At 26.9% G+C, this 21,769-nt stretch overlaps 4 protein-coding genes across 4 annotated transcripts; 1 reads left to right on the top strand and 3 right to left on the bottom strand.

Annotated features, from left to right (window-relative positions):
• Nucleotides 1-2,070: 2,070 nt before the first annotated feature.
• On the bottom strand, nucleotides 2,071-3,969 carry LOC113560601 (odorant receptor 46a-like; the record flags this gene model as incomplete). The annotated part of the gene is made up of 5 exons (XM_026966583.1): nucleotides 2,071-2,136; nucleotides 2,679-2,837; nucleotides 3,201-3,326; nucleotides 3,658-3,757; nucleotides 3,941-3,969. Coding segments are annotated over 5 exons (480 nt in total), but the record flags the coding sequence as incomplete, so codon positions are not given.
• A 559-nt stretch (nucleotides 3,970-4,528) lies between these two features.
• Nucleotides 4,529-5,326, bottom strand: LOC113560608. The gene has a single exon (XM_026966595.1). It carries the CDS (start codon nucleotides 5,324-5,326, stop codon nucleotides 4,529-4,531), a length of 798 nt encoding a protein of 265 aa, XP_026822396.1.
• A 5,347-nt stretch (nucleotides 5,327-10,673) lies between these two features.
• On the top strand, nucleotides 10,674-12,951 carry LOC113549997 (odorant receptor 46a-like). The gene is made up of 5 exons (XM_026951567.1): nucleotides 10,674-10,696; nucleotides 11,264-11,363; nucleotides 11,855-11,980; nucleotides 12,403-12,561; nucleotides 12,886-12,951. The coding sequence occupies exons 1-5, from the start codon at nucleotides 10,674-10,676 to the stop codon at nucleotides 12,949-12,951; spliced, it is 474 nt and encodes a 157-aa protein (XP_026807368.1).
• A 3,687-nt stretch (nucleotides 12,952-16,638) lies between these two features.
• On the bottom strand, nucleotides 16,639-21,569 carry LOC113560617. The gene is made up of 6 exons (XM_026966607.1): nucleotides 20,825-21,569; nucleotides 20,191-20,287; nucleotides 19,574-19,673; nucleotides 18,562-18,720; nucleotides 17,539-17,581; nucleotides 16,639-16,667 (listed from the first exon to the last, which is right to left on the bottom strand). Exons 1-6 carry the CDS (start codon nucleotides 21,567-21,569, stop codon nucleotides 16,639-16,641), a joined length of 1,173 nt encoding a protein of 390 aa, XP_026822408.1.
• Nucleotides 21,570-21,769: the final 200 nt, after the last annotated feature.

The following is a 21,769-nucleotide window of genomic DNA, read 5'->3' on the forward strand; positions in this document are numbered from 1 at the left end:
CAATTAAATTTGATAATACAACTCATACTTATATATTATTTATAAAATAACAAAAAATAATAATAATAATGACATATATTATTGTTATTATAAATTTAATTTCGTTCCATAAAATTTTGTAATAAAAAATGAATATGAATACATAATTTAACTATGCATATCATTTTACTCAATTATCTTCTGTAATTATTGGCATAATTAATTTGTTGGTTCCTAGTACTGTCATGTTTCTTCAGTAATTTTGAATCTATTTTCTTCTCTTGCTTTATTTTAAATGATTAATCATTTCAAAATATATTGTTATACTAAAAAAAGTATATTTACTTTTTTTTTTGTATAAATGTTCATTAAATTTAGGTTCTACTTTTAAAAGTATTGACAACTAAAGAAAATCACATTGATTTAATACTATATACAGTATACATGTATGATGTAGTTTCTTGTAAAGTACAAATACTCAACTTGTCAATTGAAAATATAAATTATTGTTCATATATTATTAACTAAATTTAATAAGATACCTAATACTTTTATCGTTCCTTTACGATATTAAAACATCATGGAAAAACTATAATTCTTAAATAGGTTAATAATAAAATTAAGTTTATATAGCGTATTTCAAGAATGTTATAGTTTATTATAAACATTTATGGAATTAAATTTACAATAAAAATAAAACAATGATATTTGTTAACATTTTTTTTATTATTACATAAAATATTGTATTATTAAGATTGATAATAAACAATAATTTTTTTAAAATATGCTTAACATGTTGAAATCGTATAAGATAAATTATCTCTAGTTTATTATAAATTAAAAATTATTCGTTTGTATTTGCAGATCACATTGCCTAGTATTAGATATTTCCTGTAACATGTGTAAAGTAGTCGGGGGTGACCCCTTAAATATAAAAGATTCAGTGAAGAAGTTAGTTTCTTTTGAATCTGTATTCACCGGAGCTCGGGAGAATAAGGTATTTAGAATTTTTAATAATACAATTAAATGCAGATCGGTTCATTAATAGTTAATACATACAAGTTTATTTATACTTATAAAACAGTTTACTAAAATGCAGGGCTCTGTATTGGAGTCACGGTGAGCGTGACGGTCATCGCGGAGAACTGACGTTCTCGTACATATTGGATTTTGGCCATAGCCTTACAATATACTGAATGTGGCACAAAGCCGGGGTGGGCGAATTAATATCCAGATCAACATGTATATAAAGTGTATAATATATATATGTTACTATAATGTTTACCTGTATTGTACATATAATGTTTGTTAGCTATAAATAATTATGTAACGATTGTTACACGTGTGTATTGTATTGTATTGTAAAGTGACACAATTTTTTTTTAGCACGTATTCAAATAAAAGTCTGATTTAGCTAGTAAAAAAATGGAGTTCAGTGGTCGTACACAGAATCCGATATTGAGAGGTGTTACTAGTATGACCGATGTACATAGCGCACACACTGGTAAAAAGGACACAGTCGGCTAAGATGGATGTGTAGAACTATAATAAAAATACTTGAAAGGATAGAATGATATTCGTGAATTGGTGTGTTGGTGTATTCATTGATCGTGTATGACGACACAATTTCAATTTCACCGATGTTAAATCATTTTTATATTTTTATTCACATTCAGCTGTCTCAATTTGGTTGTTTCATTAATCTAGTTGTATACTTTCTAGTTAAATACATGTCATTGTATTTTTGTGTCCAAGCTAAGTTTTATCATTGACATACAAAAATTATTAAAATATAAGTGTGATGATCACAAAACAATATAGGCATCTACTACAAGTGTATTATATCCTATCCTTAATGAGAATCGTACATATTGTCTGTTTAAAAATATTGTATACATTAATATAAGAATGGCTTATGCAGGGTTGTATATTAGTATATTACATTTGAAATTATACATTAAAAAAAAAAAAATTTAACCATTGAAACGACTATACTAATAATGTATACAAGTGATACTAAAAAAAAAAATTAAAACATACTTTAACGTAAAATCAATACATATTCATCGCTTATCCGGTCAGGATCTAAAATCAATTGTATTTGCTTTTCATATAATTTACCAAAACTGATAAAATTGTGTAGCAATCACTCACTGTCTAAAAATAAAACAAATAACACAAATTAATAAATATTTTCGAAAATTTTTTTATATTTTACTCAATAAAAGACCTAAGAACATGATATTTTATCAAATCCTTATACTCGTGTTATTATCATTATTTAATATTTTTAACATACTATCTAATTGTTAAAACTATATTATAAATTAGTAATTCTTTTCATACTACAACTCAGGTTGTTTAATTTAACCCAAGGTGTCTCCTACGATTTTTTTATAGTAATATTAAATAATTACAAAAACATACTGTAAGCATTTAGAGTTCAAATTTTGAGAAAATTTAATAAACATTCATAACTTTGTACAAAATTGTATTATAAAACTATTATTGTATTCATAATATATTCATAGTATACACCTGAAATACTTATTATGCTATAATGTTCTAAAATGTAAAATTCGTAATTATTTAAATCAATAAGTAAGGAATTATTTTAATTGTAGCACACAAATTTCATGTAAATACATTTATCAAACATTTTATATTATTAATTAAATAATTTAAATATTAGCACTCACTTTAAAAAACATTTCTAAGTTTACAACTTTTGTTCTAGTAAATCTTAACTTTTTATAGTTAGCATTATTCATCTGCATCGTTAATAATATCAATTTTTTACACTTCATGTTCATTTCGGTCCAATTACTGCTGTATAGTGCGAATATTACTGAATCTTTCTTCAAATTAAAAAGTAAAATTATTAAAAATATTAAAATCCTATAAAGATGCGACTTCAAATTCAATTTGTTTATTCTAATAACTATTCCATAACCTTTTTATATAGCACGTATTCGATGTGAATAATTAACTAAATTTTATATTTAACAAAGTATGCAAACAACATATATTGCGAAGAAAAGCAATTTATAAATACATGTCTTTTAAAATAAAATTATTAAATGCTATTAATCCTTTGAATTAAATTAAATTTTCTTTAATTTTTTTCGTTTATTTAAATTAAATATTATAAAAATTTCAAAGACGTCAAACCTAAATAACAACCGATACATAATTCTAAAACAAAATGCAATTCAAATTACTTGCTTGTGTAATTTGTCAAATAAATAACACACCATAAATATTTGAAACATCAATGCTGGAATTGAGCACATCATTTTTTTTAATATAATATCCGAAGCCACAAATCTATCATTATTGTCAAAACTCTGAAATCATTTTATTCAGATAAGATAATTATTTCACAAAACTATGCACACGTGAATTTCAGTGCATTTAATATTCGTTAAATTTATTTTGTTTGCAAATGTAATGATATGTGTACTTTATAAACAAGAGTAATTAATAGAACGTGTTGTTTTTATAATATATTATGTGGTAACAATAATTCAATAATTAAGTTTACAAGAATTAAAAATATGTTTTTGAGATTCTCAATCACCTAAATAACTAAAATAACCATACAAGAGTATTATTAATTGATACTAAATTTGTTTAACCATTGCATTCAATTCTAAATATTAAATATTTATTTTTTACCATTATGAATATAAACCATACTGTGATGAGAGAAAATGACGAAAAAAAAATTTGTAACAACATTATTTTTCCAAATAAAGTTAAAAAATCTTCATATTTCCTGAAAAATACAAAATAATGGCAGAGCTATGTTAATAAGTCATTTAGCTTTGTAAAAGGATGAACATATTATTTGGTAATCAGAGATAATAACTCGGAACACCCTTATCCAAAATTAGAATCATTTCAATTGAAATATAATACTAGTTTATAATAATTATTTTAAAAAAAATGTATTTCTTACTTCATAACCGCCTGATGATCCAATACAATTATTTTTAATTCATCATATATTAAATAGTGATCGTTATATACCATTTTTTTTTCATCTGGATAATCTACAAAAAAAAAAAAATTAAGTGTGTACAATACATATGTTTTTACCGATTATTGCGTGTTTAAACATCAATGAGTATAAGTGCATTTATGAACTTTAAAAAGTCTGAGAAGAAAAACTTAATGTCAGAGTTATCAAAAATTACAGAGTTTCGTAATATAAATACAAATGAAACATTTACAAGATATTCAATCGAGTACATAATATTTTAATAAAAAAATAATAGATGAGTATAGTTAAACCGTTTAAAATACACAATAATATGTTACTAAATATAAAATAAAAGGTTTAGAGGTAGTCATTAGTAAAGTTTCGAATATCGCTTGTGATAACAAAGAAGATCTGAAGTTCAAGATGTATTAATATTATTTTCACAGGTAGAACGTTTTATGAACTTCATAAAGTACCTATCAACTCGTCGTCTTGTCGAGAATCACAAAAAAAAAAAATGTTAAGATAATAACAATAAATTTAAATGTACTGTATGTGTACAATTTATTTCTGCGGACGACACGTACTATACGCGTACATCGAAAGTCGTAGATACTCACCGATCGATAAATCAGGTTTACGAATCGATTTATGTCCTACAGATTCGAACGCAGAGCAAATCATTTGTATTTGACCGCAAATGGCAAAGCACACGGTAACCAAAAGAATATCGTACACGATGAATAACATTGTCAGCAATATGACGAACAATGCTTCGACGAAGTAAAACGCGAAATAGTAAGCGTTGTACGTTTCGTCGGATACGATCAAATACAAATTCATAACGTTCTGTCGGTAACTGCCCACCAGACCGTCGTAATTTTTCATCTGAATTATGTCTTCGCGGAATATGAGCGTGCTGATCTCGTAAATGACCGTCGATGACCCGTACATACTCGTCAACACGGCCGTGTACCACACCGTGCGCACTCGCCAACGGTCAACTACGTGTCTGTTCCGGAGGCTGAATGCCGTAAAATCGTACCGCGTGATCGACAAACAGCTCCATAAGTCGTCCGAGTAGTGGACCACGGTCCATATCTTGTAGATACTGAACATCGCGGTTTGCGCTTTCCAAAAATAGTCTACGCTTATGGGCATGTTGTTCGTCCAATAGTACACACCGCTGACGTTCAAAATCATCGAAATCACACACAAGTAGAGCGCAATGAATGCAACGACAACGTGGTAGACGTTTTGACCGCGAAATTTTCTAGTTTCGGGATTTAAAATTTGATATAAACCTATACGTTTGGCCAACCGAATGTTGAGCATGTAGTTGTTCTCGTCCAGAACGTCCATCGCAAAATGGCAAGTATTACTAAACTTATTTAGAACGATTTGTGATGTTTAGCTTTCGGTCGTCTGTTGATAATCTATTAGTGTATTAATTTATTCGTCACTTTTAATTGAATTATTTTAAACATCATACATGTTAGACCCAAACAAACTTTTCAATATAGGGACACGTGAGGGCAAGACCGCCGATGTCCGCCGATAGTAAGAATTAGACTAGTACACAATAACACATCGTTTTATTTTACTGGAAGCTCTCCGATTGACTAATTTATTACTAATAATAATTATATATTATAATGTTTATTGGTATATCAACAATAATTATCGTCACGCAATTAAATACCTACCGACTACCATTTAATATTTCATAGCACTTTTTACCCTTCGACGTTCAGTGCTATATCTTACATATTATTATACAAATGTAATATTTTCTATAATTATATAGTAAAAAAAAAGCTACGGAATTTTAAAATTTTTACTAAGAATTATGCGTCCATGAAAAATATATCATGTTCGGCATTTCGATAGTGTAAAATATAATAAAACGCGTGTTTCATTCGATAACAATCAACTGATAGCGCTATAGCGGTATTGTTGCAGGATGATCTGTCGTGATTTTTCAACTCAACGGCCGTACCACGCCGCCAACCAGCCGAGGGAAACGGCACATATATACATATACAAAATCGTCATGAATTGATGAGTACCTAACTCATCAAAGAGCAAGAGTTCGAGAACCGAATTATTTCGAGTTTCAACTGATGCATACGTATTTTCCGTGCTATTTGGACTAACTAATCCGAACGTATTATCTTGGCAGTTATCATTATTTGTGTTATGTACTTTGCTCATTTGGTACGCATACACCTCAATAACACGAAATTAGAGAAAATACAAAATTACACACGAAATACAATTCAATGGTTTTATTGTCTCGTATCTTATTAATACAGTTTTTTGTGACTAATATCTCCTACTTAGGTGTAACGGTCTTCTTGTGTTCTTTTACATTTTGTAATAACAAGTACACTGTTTCGCGTATCATAAATATAAATATTTTTGAAAATATTTGAGTTTTTGTTGAAGAATACATAAGATATACTGATAAATATATATTATATTTTAATAATTTACGACAAATTAATATAAATATGTAGAAACCACGATAATATATGTAATTGTAGTTAAATGTTACACATTTATTTCACGATAATACGATCTGTATTTTAGATCCAGTTTTATAGTAATACAAAAATTATTTTTTATAGACATTTTAAGTTCTAATTTGGACAAAATTACTTATTTAAACGATAAATAAAAAAATAAAAAATAATTTTTGTTGGAACTTAAACTTTTATGTATTTTTCACCCGACACCTATTGTATATACGAATGGTATTAATTTTATTGTCATCGCTATAAACTGTGACAGTTTCACCAGTGTTCTCTTTAAATTTTATTTTTATGTTTTTTGCAGTCATTATTATGCTTTTTATATAATTTACAAAACTATATAGGCCTTTATTACTTGTTAAAATTATTTATATTGTATCTATGCTTGCCTTTATTTTGGTTGAAGGTAACTATTCAGACTGCAATTTGGGATAAAAGATCCATAAGCATTATAACTATAAACATTGTTGTAATTATTATTGTGCGGATTATAATTTCATATATTATTTATGTTTATATCGACCTTAGAGACCTGAGTTACCTTACTTAAGTAAAATACTTAATTCTCCATATATATAAATGTTCGGAACACAGCCGATAATTTTTTCGCCGTTAGTACTATCGGCCGTGGTGTGTGTATGTGTGTGTGCGTGTATGTGTACGTACATCGGACGTACATATCACACACGACACACTACGGCATTTGATATGTGTGTGTTCGTCCGTTCGTTACCGTCAATATCGTTTCACCGTCACTACCGCTACCGTTAACACCGTATTATTACCACTTCACCTCACCGTTACCACTTTGTCGTCACCACTTCACTGTCACCACCGTCATCATAACCAACTTTAGTGGCGAGTAAAGTGGCATCAGTGTTGTCCTTTTACGGTCATATTATATTATTATTATTTATTATTAGTTATCAGTATATTATATTTATTCATTGGAATATAATTTATTTATTACCCACTAGGCTGGCCAGCACGACTTTTGTGCCCTCCCCCCTTAAACTTGATATTTTTGAATAGTACGCCGTCGCTACGGCACCACGACTAAACCTACTTGTTCTATTATTTCCACCGCAGGAAATAAAACAATAAATTAATAGATTTATCATGTACTGATAAAATACAAAAAAGATAATGTATATTAATGTATAGGTAGTAAAATTTAAATAATACGAGTGTTACGAATCCCTGGTTATTTTTAAGTAAGTATTGCAAAGTAAGCACATTCCTTCGATGACCTTCTGAGTGCGCATCACCAGTAGTCGTATCTCAACCACGTACTTGTAGTCATTATTTAGTAAAACATATTAAATAATTTATTGTGTAGCATCAAAGATGCAATAAAAATAAAGTATAAAATAAATAAACTTAATCAATTAACTTTAGTCTTCAATTTCTCGAATCCTAAGAATTCCTAAAATATATTTCTTTCCATTCCAAAGACAGGCCATCATTGGACCAAGCCAAGAGGAAATACAACACGAGGGTTACTTATCTTGGTATAGTGTACCGATGTGCCGTGAATGTGGTTTTTTGCTAATGATTGCCGTGGAGTCTTTTTTATCTGTTCGTGTCGTACACTCCCGCCAAATATACAACGGTCATTATTATATACCACGACGCGTTTTGGAAACCCTTAAGTCAGCATTCGGCACTACTCGCCATTTCTCACACTCAGCATAAAACCATGCCCTACACTTACGTATATAATAAGCAATGTACGATATCGATAGATGGCGATCGTAACATAAGTCAGTGACAGACAATGCAACACGCGTCCAATAATATTGTCTTGATCAAATGGAATAACCTCGCTCAACACACAGCCCGGCTCACCTTACACTATAACCACCTAGTACCCATCCGCTCACCAAACTATTAAAACAAGGTTGTAAATTCCACTAGACTTTTTAAACTAGGGTACGACACCACTGCACGTCATAATATAATATGCATCGACTTTATCTGTTTATTTATGTATCTACCTACAATTAAAATTGTTGAGTTTTAAAACTACGACTTAAGTTTAAAGGTGCATCTAATCCATAATTTGACAACTGCAATATAATTGCCTACTAAGCTTATAATTATAAAAGTTTCAATTGTACAATATAGAATTTTTTCAAATAATAAAAACGTAAATGACTACAACATTTATGATGGATATTTAATTGAATAACAATTATTATTTTACACATATAATAGTCACGCATATATAGTCTTAAAAATTTAATCAAATGAAGAGCCACATATAAAAGTAATTGCGTGTTGCCTTAATCCATTTCAATCGTGTAGTTAACAGCGATAGGTGGACAACATTACTTCCACCGACATTTCATGTTAAAATTTATAAAAATCTACTTTTATTATCATTATTATTATTATTTTAATAGATATACGAAGACATTCAATGATTTTCGACAAGTACGTTTTCTAAATTTTCTAAATTATGTAAAATTAGTGTTTGATGACAATGTATACAATGTTTATAGGTACAACTATAAAGTATGTACTCATACGAAACAAAGGTAAAAAGATTTTCTTTAATGGTGTGTTTGGGTACCTATAACTTCTAAATATTTAAGAAAATTCGCTTAAAAGTGACGCGTACTCAAATAATTGACAAAAGACAACCGAAAGATATTTATAAATTAATTTCATTACTCGGTGTTGTGCACAAAAAACAAATCACTATGACAATGGACGTTCGAGACGAGAAGAACCATATTTTCAATATAAGGTTGGCCAAATGTACAGGTCTATATCAAATGTTGGATCCCGGAACCACAAAATTTCTAGGTCGAAACGTCTATCATATCGCTTTGACGTTCATTTTGATGTATTTATGCGCCGTTTCGTTAATGTCGACTGTTAGCTGTTTGTACTATTGGACGGACAATTTGTCTATATGCCTGGAAGATCTCTGGAAAGTGGAAACCGCGCTGTTCATAATCTACAAGATGTGGATCGTCATCCACCACTCGAACGACATATGGAACTGTTTGTCGATCACGTGGTACGGTTTCACGTCGTTCGGCTTTCGGGAGAGGCACATACTGGATCGTTGGCGAAAACGTTCGATGAGGTTCTCGGCCTTGTTTGCCGTGATGTATTTGATTTGTCTGGCAATTTTCACGGGCTGCACACAGGCGTTCCGTAACAAAATAACACCGGTCAAAAATCGCGACGGTACGGTCGGATATTACCGACAGAATATTATGAATTTCTACATGATTGTATCCGACGAGACGTACAACGCGTATTATAATACGTTTTGCTTTGCCGAAGTGCTGTTCACCGTATCTCTGGCAATGTTATTCCTCATATTTGATATCCTTCTGGTTACACTGTGCTTTGCTATTTGCGGTCAGATGCAAATAATTAACGCTACGTTCGAATCGGTCGGACATAAGTCGATTCGTGATTTTCATTCCCCAGTCGGTGAGTACGACTTTCGTTTACGTCAAAATATCTCTGGAATAATAACATCTCCTTATCGAATTTATAAAATCAATGACAACTAAAACTCACCACCGATCTTTTGGGATTGCTTTGATCAAACTTAATTATTATTAAAGTATATCATAAATGCGTAATTGATATTAAAAAATATAAGCAGTTATCTACTATTTGTAGTTTTACTTCACGTTACAATTATAAATATTCTTTGTATTTATACTGAACTAAATATTTAAAATACATACTACAGTAATACATATTTTTATTCTAATTAAAATTCAATGTTTAATGTATTTAGGAAACAGCACAAACTTCTAAACTCAGCATAGGATAGTTATGTTTTAATTGAAAATTTAAATCACAATAAATATTTATTCAAAAGAATTCCAAACAGATTGCAGTAAAAATCAAGTTTGTTTTCATATACGTATTATTGATTTCTGTGATTTTTTCCAACTTAATGTTTAAGAAATATCCTGAGAAACTTGCTTTTACAATTTGCCAGTATGATCAAATTTCTGATATTTAAGTATTAAAATATGTCGTTTGTTACTTAATGTACTTTTTTGACCAACTGACAACATTGCTAATTTCATTCAAAAGTTTAATAATTATTTTGTTTACTTATAGATAATACTGTGAATGAAAACAAAAGAATAACTGATATACATGATTTAACATATGATGATTTAAAAACAATTATTATGGATCACCAAAAAATTATGAAGTAATAAGAATTAATTATATTTTTTATTATCAATTATCATGAAATATTTTATTATTTTAATGTGTGCATATCATATTATATAGCTAACAGTATTTTTTTGAACCAATACTGTAAAAACAGTGAGGGTACTCGCATAAATACATTGAATGCAAAATATGTGTTTGCAAAAAAAATCTTGAAATTCGGATTCGAAGGTAGAATTTTACAGTCTAATGACGATAATAACATAAATGATTTGTTTGCAGTTTTTATTTATAAGCTATTTTATGATAAATTAAGTATATAGTTTTTAAGATTTGTGAAAATTTATAATGTAACCTCCTTTAAAATTCTAAAAAGCATTATATAATATTAAAAATTACTTATAAAGTTATAAAATATATTATCTGTAAATGAAAAAGTAACAAGAAAAGCGTCAGAGACACAATCCATTCAAAAATCTAGGTTTACCTGTATTGCTATGTAATTCGTGGACACACAAATATATTGTTATTACCTGAAGTTGGCTGAATAGATCTTTCAAATTGTTATATTTTCAAATGTTTTTATATATTTTTTTTTTTTTAGGAAGTATGAAGATTTTTTAGCTCTATTTGGCAAAGCAATGCTGATACAAATTTTTGTTTCATCATTATCACTCATCTTGATTTGGTTTATTTTCATAATGGTAAAGAACTACATATTATTACTTATATTTGATTACAATTGTTATATAAATTTAATATGATTCAATTTTTATTTTAAACAATTGTTTAGGTAATTTAGATTATTAGAATAATTATTAATAACTTACAATATTTTTAAATTCAAAACTTTATATTTCCTGTTCCGTTTATAATTTATCAAAGAAAATAAAAATCTAATAATGTTATTTATAGTCTTGCAGAACAATATGAATGGTACAACTATGGTATGAAACCTATGAAAGAATACGTTATTCCAGGACATTTTATTATCGCCTTAATAATAAATGCATATAATGCTATAATATATTATAAAAATAACATATTTTATTAATTGTTATAGTTGATTAAATTAATAAAATAGATTATTAAATCATATTATGATACACCGTTTCAAATGATCTATTTTCCTACAAAATACAAATAACTTAGTGATGAGAAAATGATGTAATTATTTTGACTAATTTTTTTTTAGATTTTATCAGGCGAGGATAGATTTGTGGCTTCAGAAATTACAACAATAAAAATGGTATCCCTAATTCCTTCATTCTCATTTCAAATATTTATGGTGTGTTATTTGTTTGGAAATCTACACAACCAAGTAATTTGAAATGCATTATTATTTGTAATATTATATATTTGTTGTTCGATCAGGCTTGTACTTCTTATGAATTGTTATGGAATTGATCATGCTGATTTCTTTCAAATGTACACATCTGATATTTATATTAAATAATCCAATCATTTTATTTATCAAAAATTCCAATGTAATATTAATATAATATTATGTAATCAATAAAAAACACAATTTGTTTAAATATTTATTTCACAATTTATGTAGCCAACATGCATTGTAATAAATGTAATTTTGTTAATTCTTCAAACCTAAAAACAACCATAAATACCTATACACTAACGCACTATAAACTGTTGAAATATAATTTTATTTAACTAATCATAGTATTATAGGTTTAAAAATGTTTTAATGGATGTTTTTTGTATTTTACTTTTTATTTATTAAAGAAAGATTCGATAATATTCGCATTGTATAGCAGTAATTGGACTGAAATGGATATGAAATGTAAAAAAATGATATTATTTATAATGAAAATGAATAATGCTAATTACAAAAAATTAAAATTAACAAGTACAAAAATTATAAACTTGGAAATGTTTTTTAAAGTAAGTACATACTAATATCGTTATTATTTTACCAAAAATTATAAAACTCCAATCGAACGCACTCACAGAATTAGTACCAAGGTATTCCATGATTGATCAATAACTATTTGATTAAAATAATTATTAATATTTATAATTTTAGTTTCATTACGCGAAATAATCGCGATAATATTACGCATTATTTTATTTTATTAACTATTATATACTTCTATCATAATATCATCCATATATCACTAGTAGTGTAGTTCATTAAGAATTATTAATAAAAAAAATCAATTTTGTCGAAAATAAGTATGAATAATATGTATTTTTTATTTATTTCAGACAATGGGTAATTGTTATACAGTTATTTCGGTTTTAATAAATCAGATTAAAACAACGAATGAATAATGAATATAGAAATGTTGTTAGTTTAAGTTTTACTTTGATATTACTCTAATTATTATATTGACATAGGTAAATCTAAACGAATCTTAATACATTAAGTTTTATAACAAGTCTAAATTACTCATAGTTAATAAGATAATATTTAAGTTAACATTAAATAGGTAATTATAAAAATATAAATTTACGTAAATTTGACTATAAATGATCAAAATAATATCAGTACTTACCTAATATTTATATTATTCTGTTCTTTAAATTTTTCAATTCAAATAAAAAAAATAAAAAAAATTAAAAAAGTTAAAATTGCTGAATATATTACAATAGTATAATTCGTTATAAAAGAATTAAAATATACTTTACTAAATACATTATACAATTACTATTCTAAGAATTTTTCTAGTATTTTACAAATTTTTGGCGAGAAAAACAATAGCAAATTAAAAATTATATAACAAATAAATAAACTATTTCTGTTAAGTATAAAAATGATTTTATTGAAAAAAATGTAAATCATGTTTATTTTATTTCAAAAGATAGTATCCAAGACAATTAATACCTATTCATATTTTGTTTTGTAATGAAGGCTTTACTGTAAAAAATAAAATTAAGATACAAATAAAAAAAAAATTAAATAATTTTTTTTATTATAATATTATGTAGTTATATAGTTTTAAAAATTATATATATATATTATATGTTCTAACTGTCTCAGATCAGTGTTAGCCAAACGCATGCAGTGAACGAGATATTTATTAAATATTTTGTAAGTGTTTTATTAAGCATAGTAAATATTAGTATAGGTTATATATCTATGAATCGTTTGTTGATATATTGATTTTAGTTTAATAATGTATTATGTCAACGATGTAACTTGGCTGTAGCATCGAAGGGACAATAATGTATATCATACTATACATTTTTATTATTATAATTTAAAATTTATGGTATTGTTGTCAACTTATTTAAAAATCACATCAATGAGGCAAATAATATACTGAGATAGCAGAATGAGAAAAAAGTTGAATGAAATTTCGTCTGACTACTTTGTTTAAGTCATATTATTCCCGTATTGTACACAGTGACATTAGAAACTGTCAAAATAAACCAGATATCTAATTAAAATTTTATAATAATTTTATAATTAATAAATATTTTTATTTTCCAACATTAGATAATATTTCATACTTTGTATTTATGATTATAATTGGCGTTAATATCTATCATATTGCATTGTTGTTAATAATATTGTAAGTTAAATAACTAATAAAGTAGCTTGCATTCAATTTTTAAATCTTAAGTATATAAAAAAAATCTATATGAATTCCTAACTACAAAATAATATATTTACTATGAAAAATATTGTAACTATTAATTTTCAATAATTTTTAGTTGAAAATTTATCGACTACTGAGACATATTAAATTTTTAAACATTTCTACCCAGCAAATAATTTTTGATCAACAACTTTTATAAATTTAAATAATTTTTACGCCTATAAATAACTTAAAAATAGTTGAAATATTTTGATAATTTTATTATAAATAAAATACGATAATATAAACATCTGGTGAAAATTTCAAGAACAGATGGTTTTTGTTTTCGAGTTCCATCAAAACAACAAAATTAATTTTTTCAAAAATTGGATTCACGTAAAAGTTCTAGTTTTTCTTTATTTTTTTTGTTTGTTTATCCTAATTATAAAATTATATAGCTCATAAACTACAGGTCCGAATTTTGATTTGTATATATCAAAATACTTCAAAAAATATTATTCTACAGAATATTAATTTTAAAATGTATGTAATCATCCTAAAAAGTAAAAACTTAAAAAATTATAACGACAAATAATATTTAAAATGAATGTTTTTTCGACTGAAAAATGTGTAAAAAAAAATATTTTCAAAAGCGTTGATACATTTTAAAATTATGAGCGTGTTCGTTGATCACGTGGGGTTTAATATACTCCAACACACTGATATACAGTTTGAAATATCATATCAAAAAATTACTCTACTTCCGATTCCCTAAAACACTCTGATTAAAATGTAACTGATCTTGAAACTGTTTGTCACTGCATATATTATTACATATTCTAATTGATCTAATTAATTTAACTTAGCCTTGAAGATTTATACTACAACCAACAGGGCTGGTGATGTTATTGCTTATTGGTACACTATAAATTACCAAGAATTAAAAAATGCCAGTATCCAGTATTTTCTATACTTTAGAATACCGTAATATTATTATGATTAGGTAATTTCTGTTATTATAAAAAATACTGTACCACAGTAATTATTTAAAACACAGTATATAAGTTTAAACAGTTTAAATCATGTATGAATAGTAGTCTGCTGTCCTACTTCGTAAATTATATGCTGGGCCATAGTCCATATCTGTTAAAAGGTTGAGCAGTTGAAGAGATTAATAATCAGAATATTTTTCATCTTAACCAATAGTTTCTTTATGTTTTTTAGAATAGCTTACTTTATTTGCAGTTCTTCTTCCCATAAGAATCCACGATATAAACATTTGTAGAAGTCCTAAAATAAAACGTATTTTGCTGATCTAATTATTTTACAGGAGATCACATTATATATTAGATAGCGATAAAAAGATGTATTAAAGGATCAATGTACTTATTTTTAATTCACACTATATCATGTGGAATATTTCACGTACATGAACAAATATTATTTTCGTTCAGCCGAGCATCGAGCAATGTTTAAATTATATTATTACTACTACGAACTTAGATACTATTTTAGTTCATGTTATCGTATAATGAATACTATAGACATACTAATGTTTATAATAATTATCACGTATCAATGTATCAGCTGTAAATACGACTAGAATGATTCTGTATATTTTATACACAGATTACAATATTATTGTGATGTATATTATGCAGTAATGAACAATGCAGTGATGTACCTATTTTGCCTAAACAATACGCCGAGCAACGCTTGTTGTTGGCACGAAATAAATGATAGGTATTAAATACCTTCAATTTGATGTATAGTTATTCAATTTTATTATAAGCTATTTTCAGGTGATACAAATTTGAATTAAAAACGTTTATTGTTAATATGTATAATATATTATGTTAAACAATTGTTCCTAGAAGCAGGCTTTGAACAAGTTCAAAATATTGTTGATCACCGTATGCAAGTAAATAGGGGTACAGTTAAAATGTATCGTGTTTGGATTCTATGTAAATATAAGAAACCCATTTTGTAATAAATCTTGAATATATTATTATACTTGGCAAAAAAATGTTTTTTAATTTAATTTAATATTAATTCCTATTTTCTTTATGCAACACTAAATGCCAGTGATTATTATAAATGACTATTTAAAAATTTGAAAAACATATCAAGATGCAAGAATAGTAGAATATTTGAAATAAATATTGTATACGTTTTCCTAATTTTATTTTTGCTCATATTGATCATGCGAAATATAAAATACAAATATAATATGATTTCTGATTGAGGTTTTTAAAATGCACAAACATACAATTTTTTTATGAAATATTCTTAACTTTTTATTTGTTCGTTGAGACATACACTTTACTTCAAAAGAAAAGACACCAGTTCTGTAAAAAACAAATAATAGTCATGAATAGAACGCTGATTTTTTCGTCCTAAAATGTATGAAAATGTATGGTAATGAAATGTATGAAAATTAATTATTCTGTGATTGTGTACTGGTGCCTGATATCAAAAAAAAATTGCAGTAGAATCTACTGTCTACTGAGTAGGCTGAGCGTAAGTAATCGCTTAATTTGATGCGACATATACACCACGACCGATCACACAATAATGATAAATATTAGACGCTCCCGAGTGACCATTCAGTGCCCCCCCCCCAACATGCGCGATAGTGGGCTTGACTATAAATAATAGCTACCGTCGGTGTAGCAGATACGGCACACAACGTTATCTCTTCGGCGTTAAAGGTTTTTTTTTTTTTTTTGGCGATTGTAAATCGGTTCGTATTTTTTTCAGGTAAAAATGATTTAGTTGTAAAGTCAGACCGAATAAAAATAAACATATCATTTTTTATAGGTTATAATATTTTTGAGCACCATTTAGAATTACCCAGAGGATATCACGAGGAGGCTACTCTCATTATCTTCCAAAAATTGTTTTCATTTTCATATTAGTATTTGTGGTATAAAATTCGTTATAAAATATAGATAAAATGTTTCAATTTTGGATCTAATTTGAGTATTCAGTAAAATTGTAACGTAATAATGTAAGGTTATAATTCAACGTATTCAACATATTATCGTGGACCACAGAAAATGTTTTCGTCAATGATCCGGTATATTATTGTCCAGGTAAGTATTGTTAAAGGCATCATATTATCGTATAACAATTAAATAATATTGGTCACTGGGTGATTTAAACTTTTTGAAAAAAATTTTCTTTGGATTAATGGTTATTAAAAAACTATTTATTGAGATTCCTTTAAATGAAAATTTATTTATTTAAGCAATTAAAATAAAATTAAACAATATTAAAAAAAAAAAAAAAAAAAAAAAAAAAACATGAACAAAAATTATTCAGTTTGGTTTTAAACAATTTATTAAAACTGATACAACTGTGTAGCAATTTCTCAATGTCTGTAACAAAATACATATTAAAGATTAATAATTATTTACTAACATAATATTATTTATAAATCATAAATTTTGAGCGTAGAAATTTTTCTTATCCACTATCATCTTTTGGAACGATTAAAATGCTTAGATATTCAACTAAAATAATAATTCTGGTAGAAAAATAAATGGTGTTTGTATTTTAGGGGATCAAAAGCAAAAATTTCCTAGTACTTTTCTTGATAATTAGTGAAAAATTAGAAAAAAAAGTTGAATTTTTAAGCAAAACTTTTAGTAGTAGTATTCAAAAGCCAATGACAGTAGATATTCAATATGTTCGCCATTTGTTTATATTATATATATTAACGTTTTTTTATACATGATAATATAAGTTTTAAAATATTTTGACTCTTTTTTTTTTTTTAATTAAATTTTATTAAATTGATAAAAGATTTTTTACCAAATTAAAAATCTTTAAAATTGTATATAAGAAGGCCCAGTATAATGTAAAAACATTACAAATTCACATTTATTTTATAAGAGCTTGAAAAAAATTTTTTGTTAACAATTTATTTGTTTTGTTGTAATTATTCAAAAAATTTTGCATAATAACCTCTAATATTTTAAATATTTAGGTTCATTTTTTTTTATTGAATATTTATACATTAAACTATATTACTTGTAGTAACGTAAATATAGGATAAAAATATTTATTCATACAGTTTGACAGACTGTGTCCACTCAGAATTATTTTTTGTATGCAATGGTTATCACAATATCACATCCATTACAGTAATCTACTCAATTATGAGGTTAAATTTACTTATTCTATTCGTGAGAATAGTATTTAACTAATCGTCCACTTTTTAAAAATTTAAAACAGACATTAATAACTATTTTAATCAATGAGTTGGGGATTATAGGGACTAGTTCCAAAAATGCATTTAACAACAATTTTATAATTATTATAATTAAATAATAATAATATGAATATGAATACTTACCTTAAGAAACATATCCAAATTTACAACTTTATTTTTAGTGAATCTAAACTTTTTATAGTAAACATTATTCATCTGCATTGTTAATAATATCAATTTTTTACACTTCATATTCATTTCGGTCCAATTACTGCTGTACAATGCAAATATTACTGAATCTTTCTTCAAAAAAAAAGTAAAATAAAAAGAATATTAAAAACCTTAATACAAAATCCATAAAAATCTATAATTATGTAATTCACTGAATCTGATATTTTTTATATAGCCTGTGTTCAACGGTGATAATTAATTGAATTTTATACTTTACCAACTACCTAATTACTTAATAATTCATATATATATATTTTATAGGTATGTGTTAAATTTCTTTAAAACATATTTATTATGTTGGTATTACAATTGAACTACTCAATGCAAATTTTAACTCTATTAACTTAACAATAAATTGCTATATTAGACGTTATAAAAATCTTACTACGTACATTTCTGATCTACATCTACTATTATAATAAAAAAAATAATTAATTTAAAATTACTTGACTGTGTAAATTTGCAAATAAATAACATGCCATGTATATCTGGAATGTAAATGAAGGAATAAGGGAAACCATTTTTATTGTTGTAACTTCTGAATTTAACAATCTATCGTCGCCAAATAAATTCTGAAATAATTTTAGTCTAAATAAGATTATCACATCATAACTGAATTTACAAATATTAAGCAAGTGCAAGCTTCTTTAAATTTAATATTATAAATTTTATTCTGTTTAGAAAATAATATACAATAGACAAACTGAAATGATTAATTATATACCTGAACGTCTTATAAAATATATTTTATTATCTTTATTAACTATAATGAATAAAAAAAAAAAAACGCGGTATTTAACTTATAAAACATAAATGAAAAAGCAAATATAAATGTTTGTATTTAAAATATATCATAATTTATTATAATATCATTCACAACATACACAATTCTGGTTAAATCTAAGTATTAGGTAATTTTTTTTACCAATATGAAAAAAAACCAAATGATGATAAGCGACATCGATGAAATAACAAATTGTGACAACATTACTCGTTGAAATAGAGTTAATAATTCTTCAAATTTCCTATAAAAATAATAAACAATGGAAAAGCCATGGCAAAAGTGATTAGCTGTGATTAGCGTGGTTAATTAACGCATTCATCATGTATTAAATATTATAATACTTATTAATTAAATGTTGGCACTCTTTAATTTAATTTTTAAACATAGAGCACAGCAAAGATTCTTCCATTGGAAACACTTTACACAGCAATGAAATGGATTTTCAATTACAGTTCAATAAATACCGACAAGGTATTAAGATTATGAGCGTGAAATAAATTAAATACGATAAAATTTTACATTTTTATGCAATTGTTAAATAAGTTTGTAAAATAATATTTATTTTTTAGTAGTTTTAGTTTAAATAATACCTACAATTATTGTTTATTTTTAATTTTATAACATTCATTATGTATCTTTATAACCACGGTATCGTTGTAAATCTTTAATAACAAATATATATTTACTTTTGATTTTTTTATAGATGAAATGTTATAATATATCTCGACGAAGAATATGAAAATAAAATTATTTCTTACTTCATAACTGCTTGATGATCCATTATAATTGTTTTTAATTCATCATAATAGATTAAATCATAATCGATAGAAATCTTTTTTTTTTCATCCATACGATCTACAAGTAAACAAAATAACTGTTATGTCCACTTAAGCTCTTTAAATGTATTTTATAACTTAACTAGTTATTTTTTTTTTAATAACATTAACATATTAATTTAATTAAAGCCACGTTAAGATAATTTCAATTTGATATAAACCTCATGGATTTAAAATAAATTAAGTTTCGTAAAAATTATTTATGTTATAAAAAAATAAATATTAATCATTTTTGAAAGAATTTATTTCCTACGTTAGAATATGTGAATATTAAACTGTAGATTGTAAAATTGATAAAACCTCTATTTCAATAGAGTTAAAATATAAATAGATACATCTCTATAAAATGATTTTAAAAATAAAATAACATTGAACTGTAATCTTAACTTTCATTTTTCTACATTAACTCAAGTTTATGCGCTTAAAAAAATGAGTTAACTTTCCGAGCTTTGAAAATTACTATGCATCTATATGCGTATGCATTTTCGAACACAATGCGTACGTAGGTATACAATATATTATTATGCAATGTCCATACCCAAAATACCGTACTCACCGACGGAAGAATTGGAGCCGCTTGGCGATTTATGTCCGACCGATTCAAACGCAGAGCAAATCATTTGCATCTGACAGCACAGAGCAAAGCACAGTGTAACCAGAAGGACATCGAATACGAGAAACAATATTGTCAGCAGTACGACGGATAACGATTCGACGAAATAAAACTTGTAATAGTGCGTGTTGTACGTTTCGTCGGACACGATTAAATACAAGTTCAAAATATTCTGACGGTAATACCCGACGGATCCGTCGTGATTTTTTACCGGCAACACGTCTTTGCGGAACGCCAAGGAACTGCACAAGAAAAACGCCAGCGACGTCAAGTACATGACGGTCAGCGTGTTCGTGAACCACACGGAACGTTCTCGCCAACGGTACAGTACGTGTCCGTCCCGGACGCTGAATGACGTGAAACCGTACCGCGTGACTGACAGACAGTTCCACACGTCGTTCGACCGGTAGACGGCGATCCACATCTTGTAGAAGACGAACAACCCGGTCTGCGCTTTCCAGAAATAGTCTACGCTTATGATGGCCACGTTGTCCGTCCAATAATACACGCCGCTGGCGTTCAACATCATCGAAACGGCGCACAAGTACAGCACGACGAGTGCCACGACAACGTGGTAGACGTTTTGACCGCGACATTTAACGGTTTCGGGATCCAAAATCTGATACAGACCAATACGTTTGGCCAACCGAATGTTTAAAACGTGGTTATCCTCGTCCAGAATGTCCATCACGATGTATAAATACAATGGTAATAATATAATTTACTGGCGATAGAACAATCGTATTATCTGATACTAATATATTGTGTATTTTCGGTAATCTGATTTGTTCACAAACATAGCGTCACTCGCATTGATTGGACGCGATGCAGTGGGTATACCTTTTGAAAAAAATATGTTATTCTTGTTACATTATTTTCATAGACATT

The sequence above is a fragment of the Rhopalosiphum maidis genome, chromosome 1 (genome assembly GCF_003676215.2).
Source record: "Rhopalosiphum maidis isolate BTI-1 chromosome 1, ASM367621v3, whole genome shotgun sequence".
Taxonomy (NCBI): Eukaryota; Metazoa; Arthropoda; class Insecta; order Hemiptera; family Aphididae; genus Rhopalosiphum; species Rhopalosiphum maidis.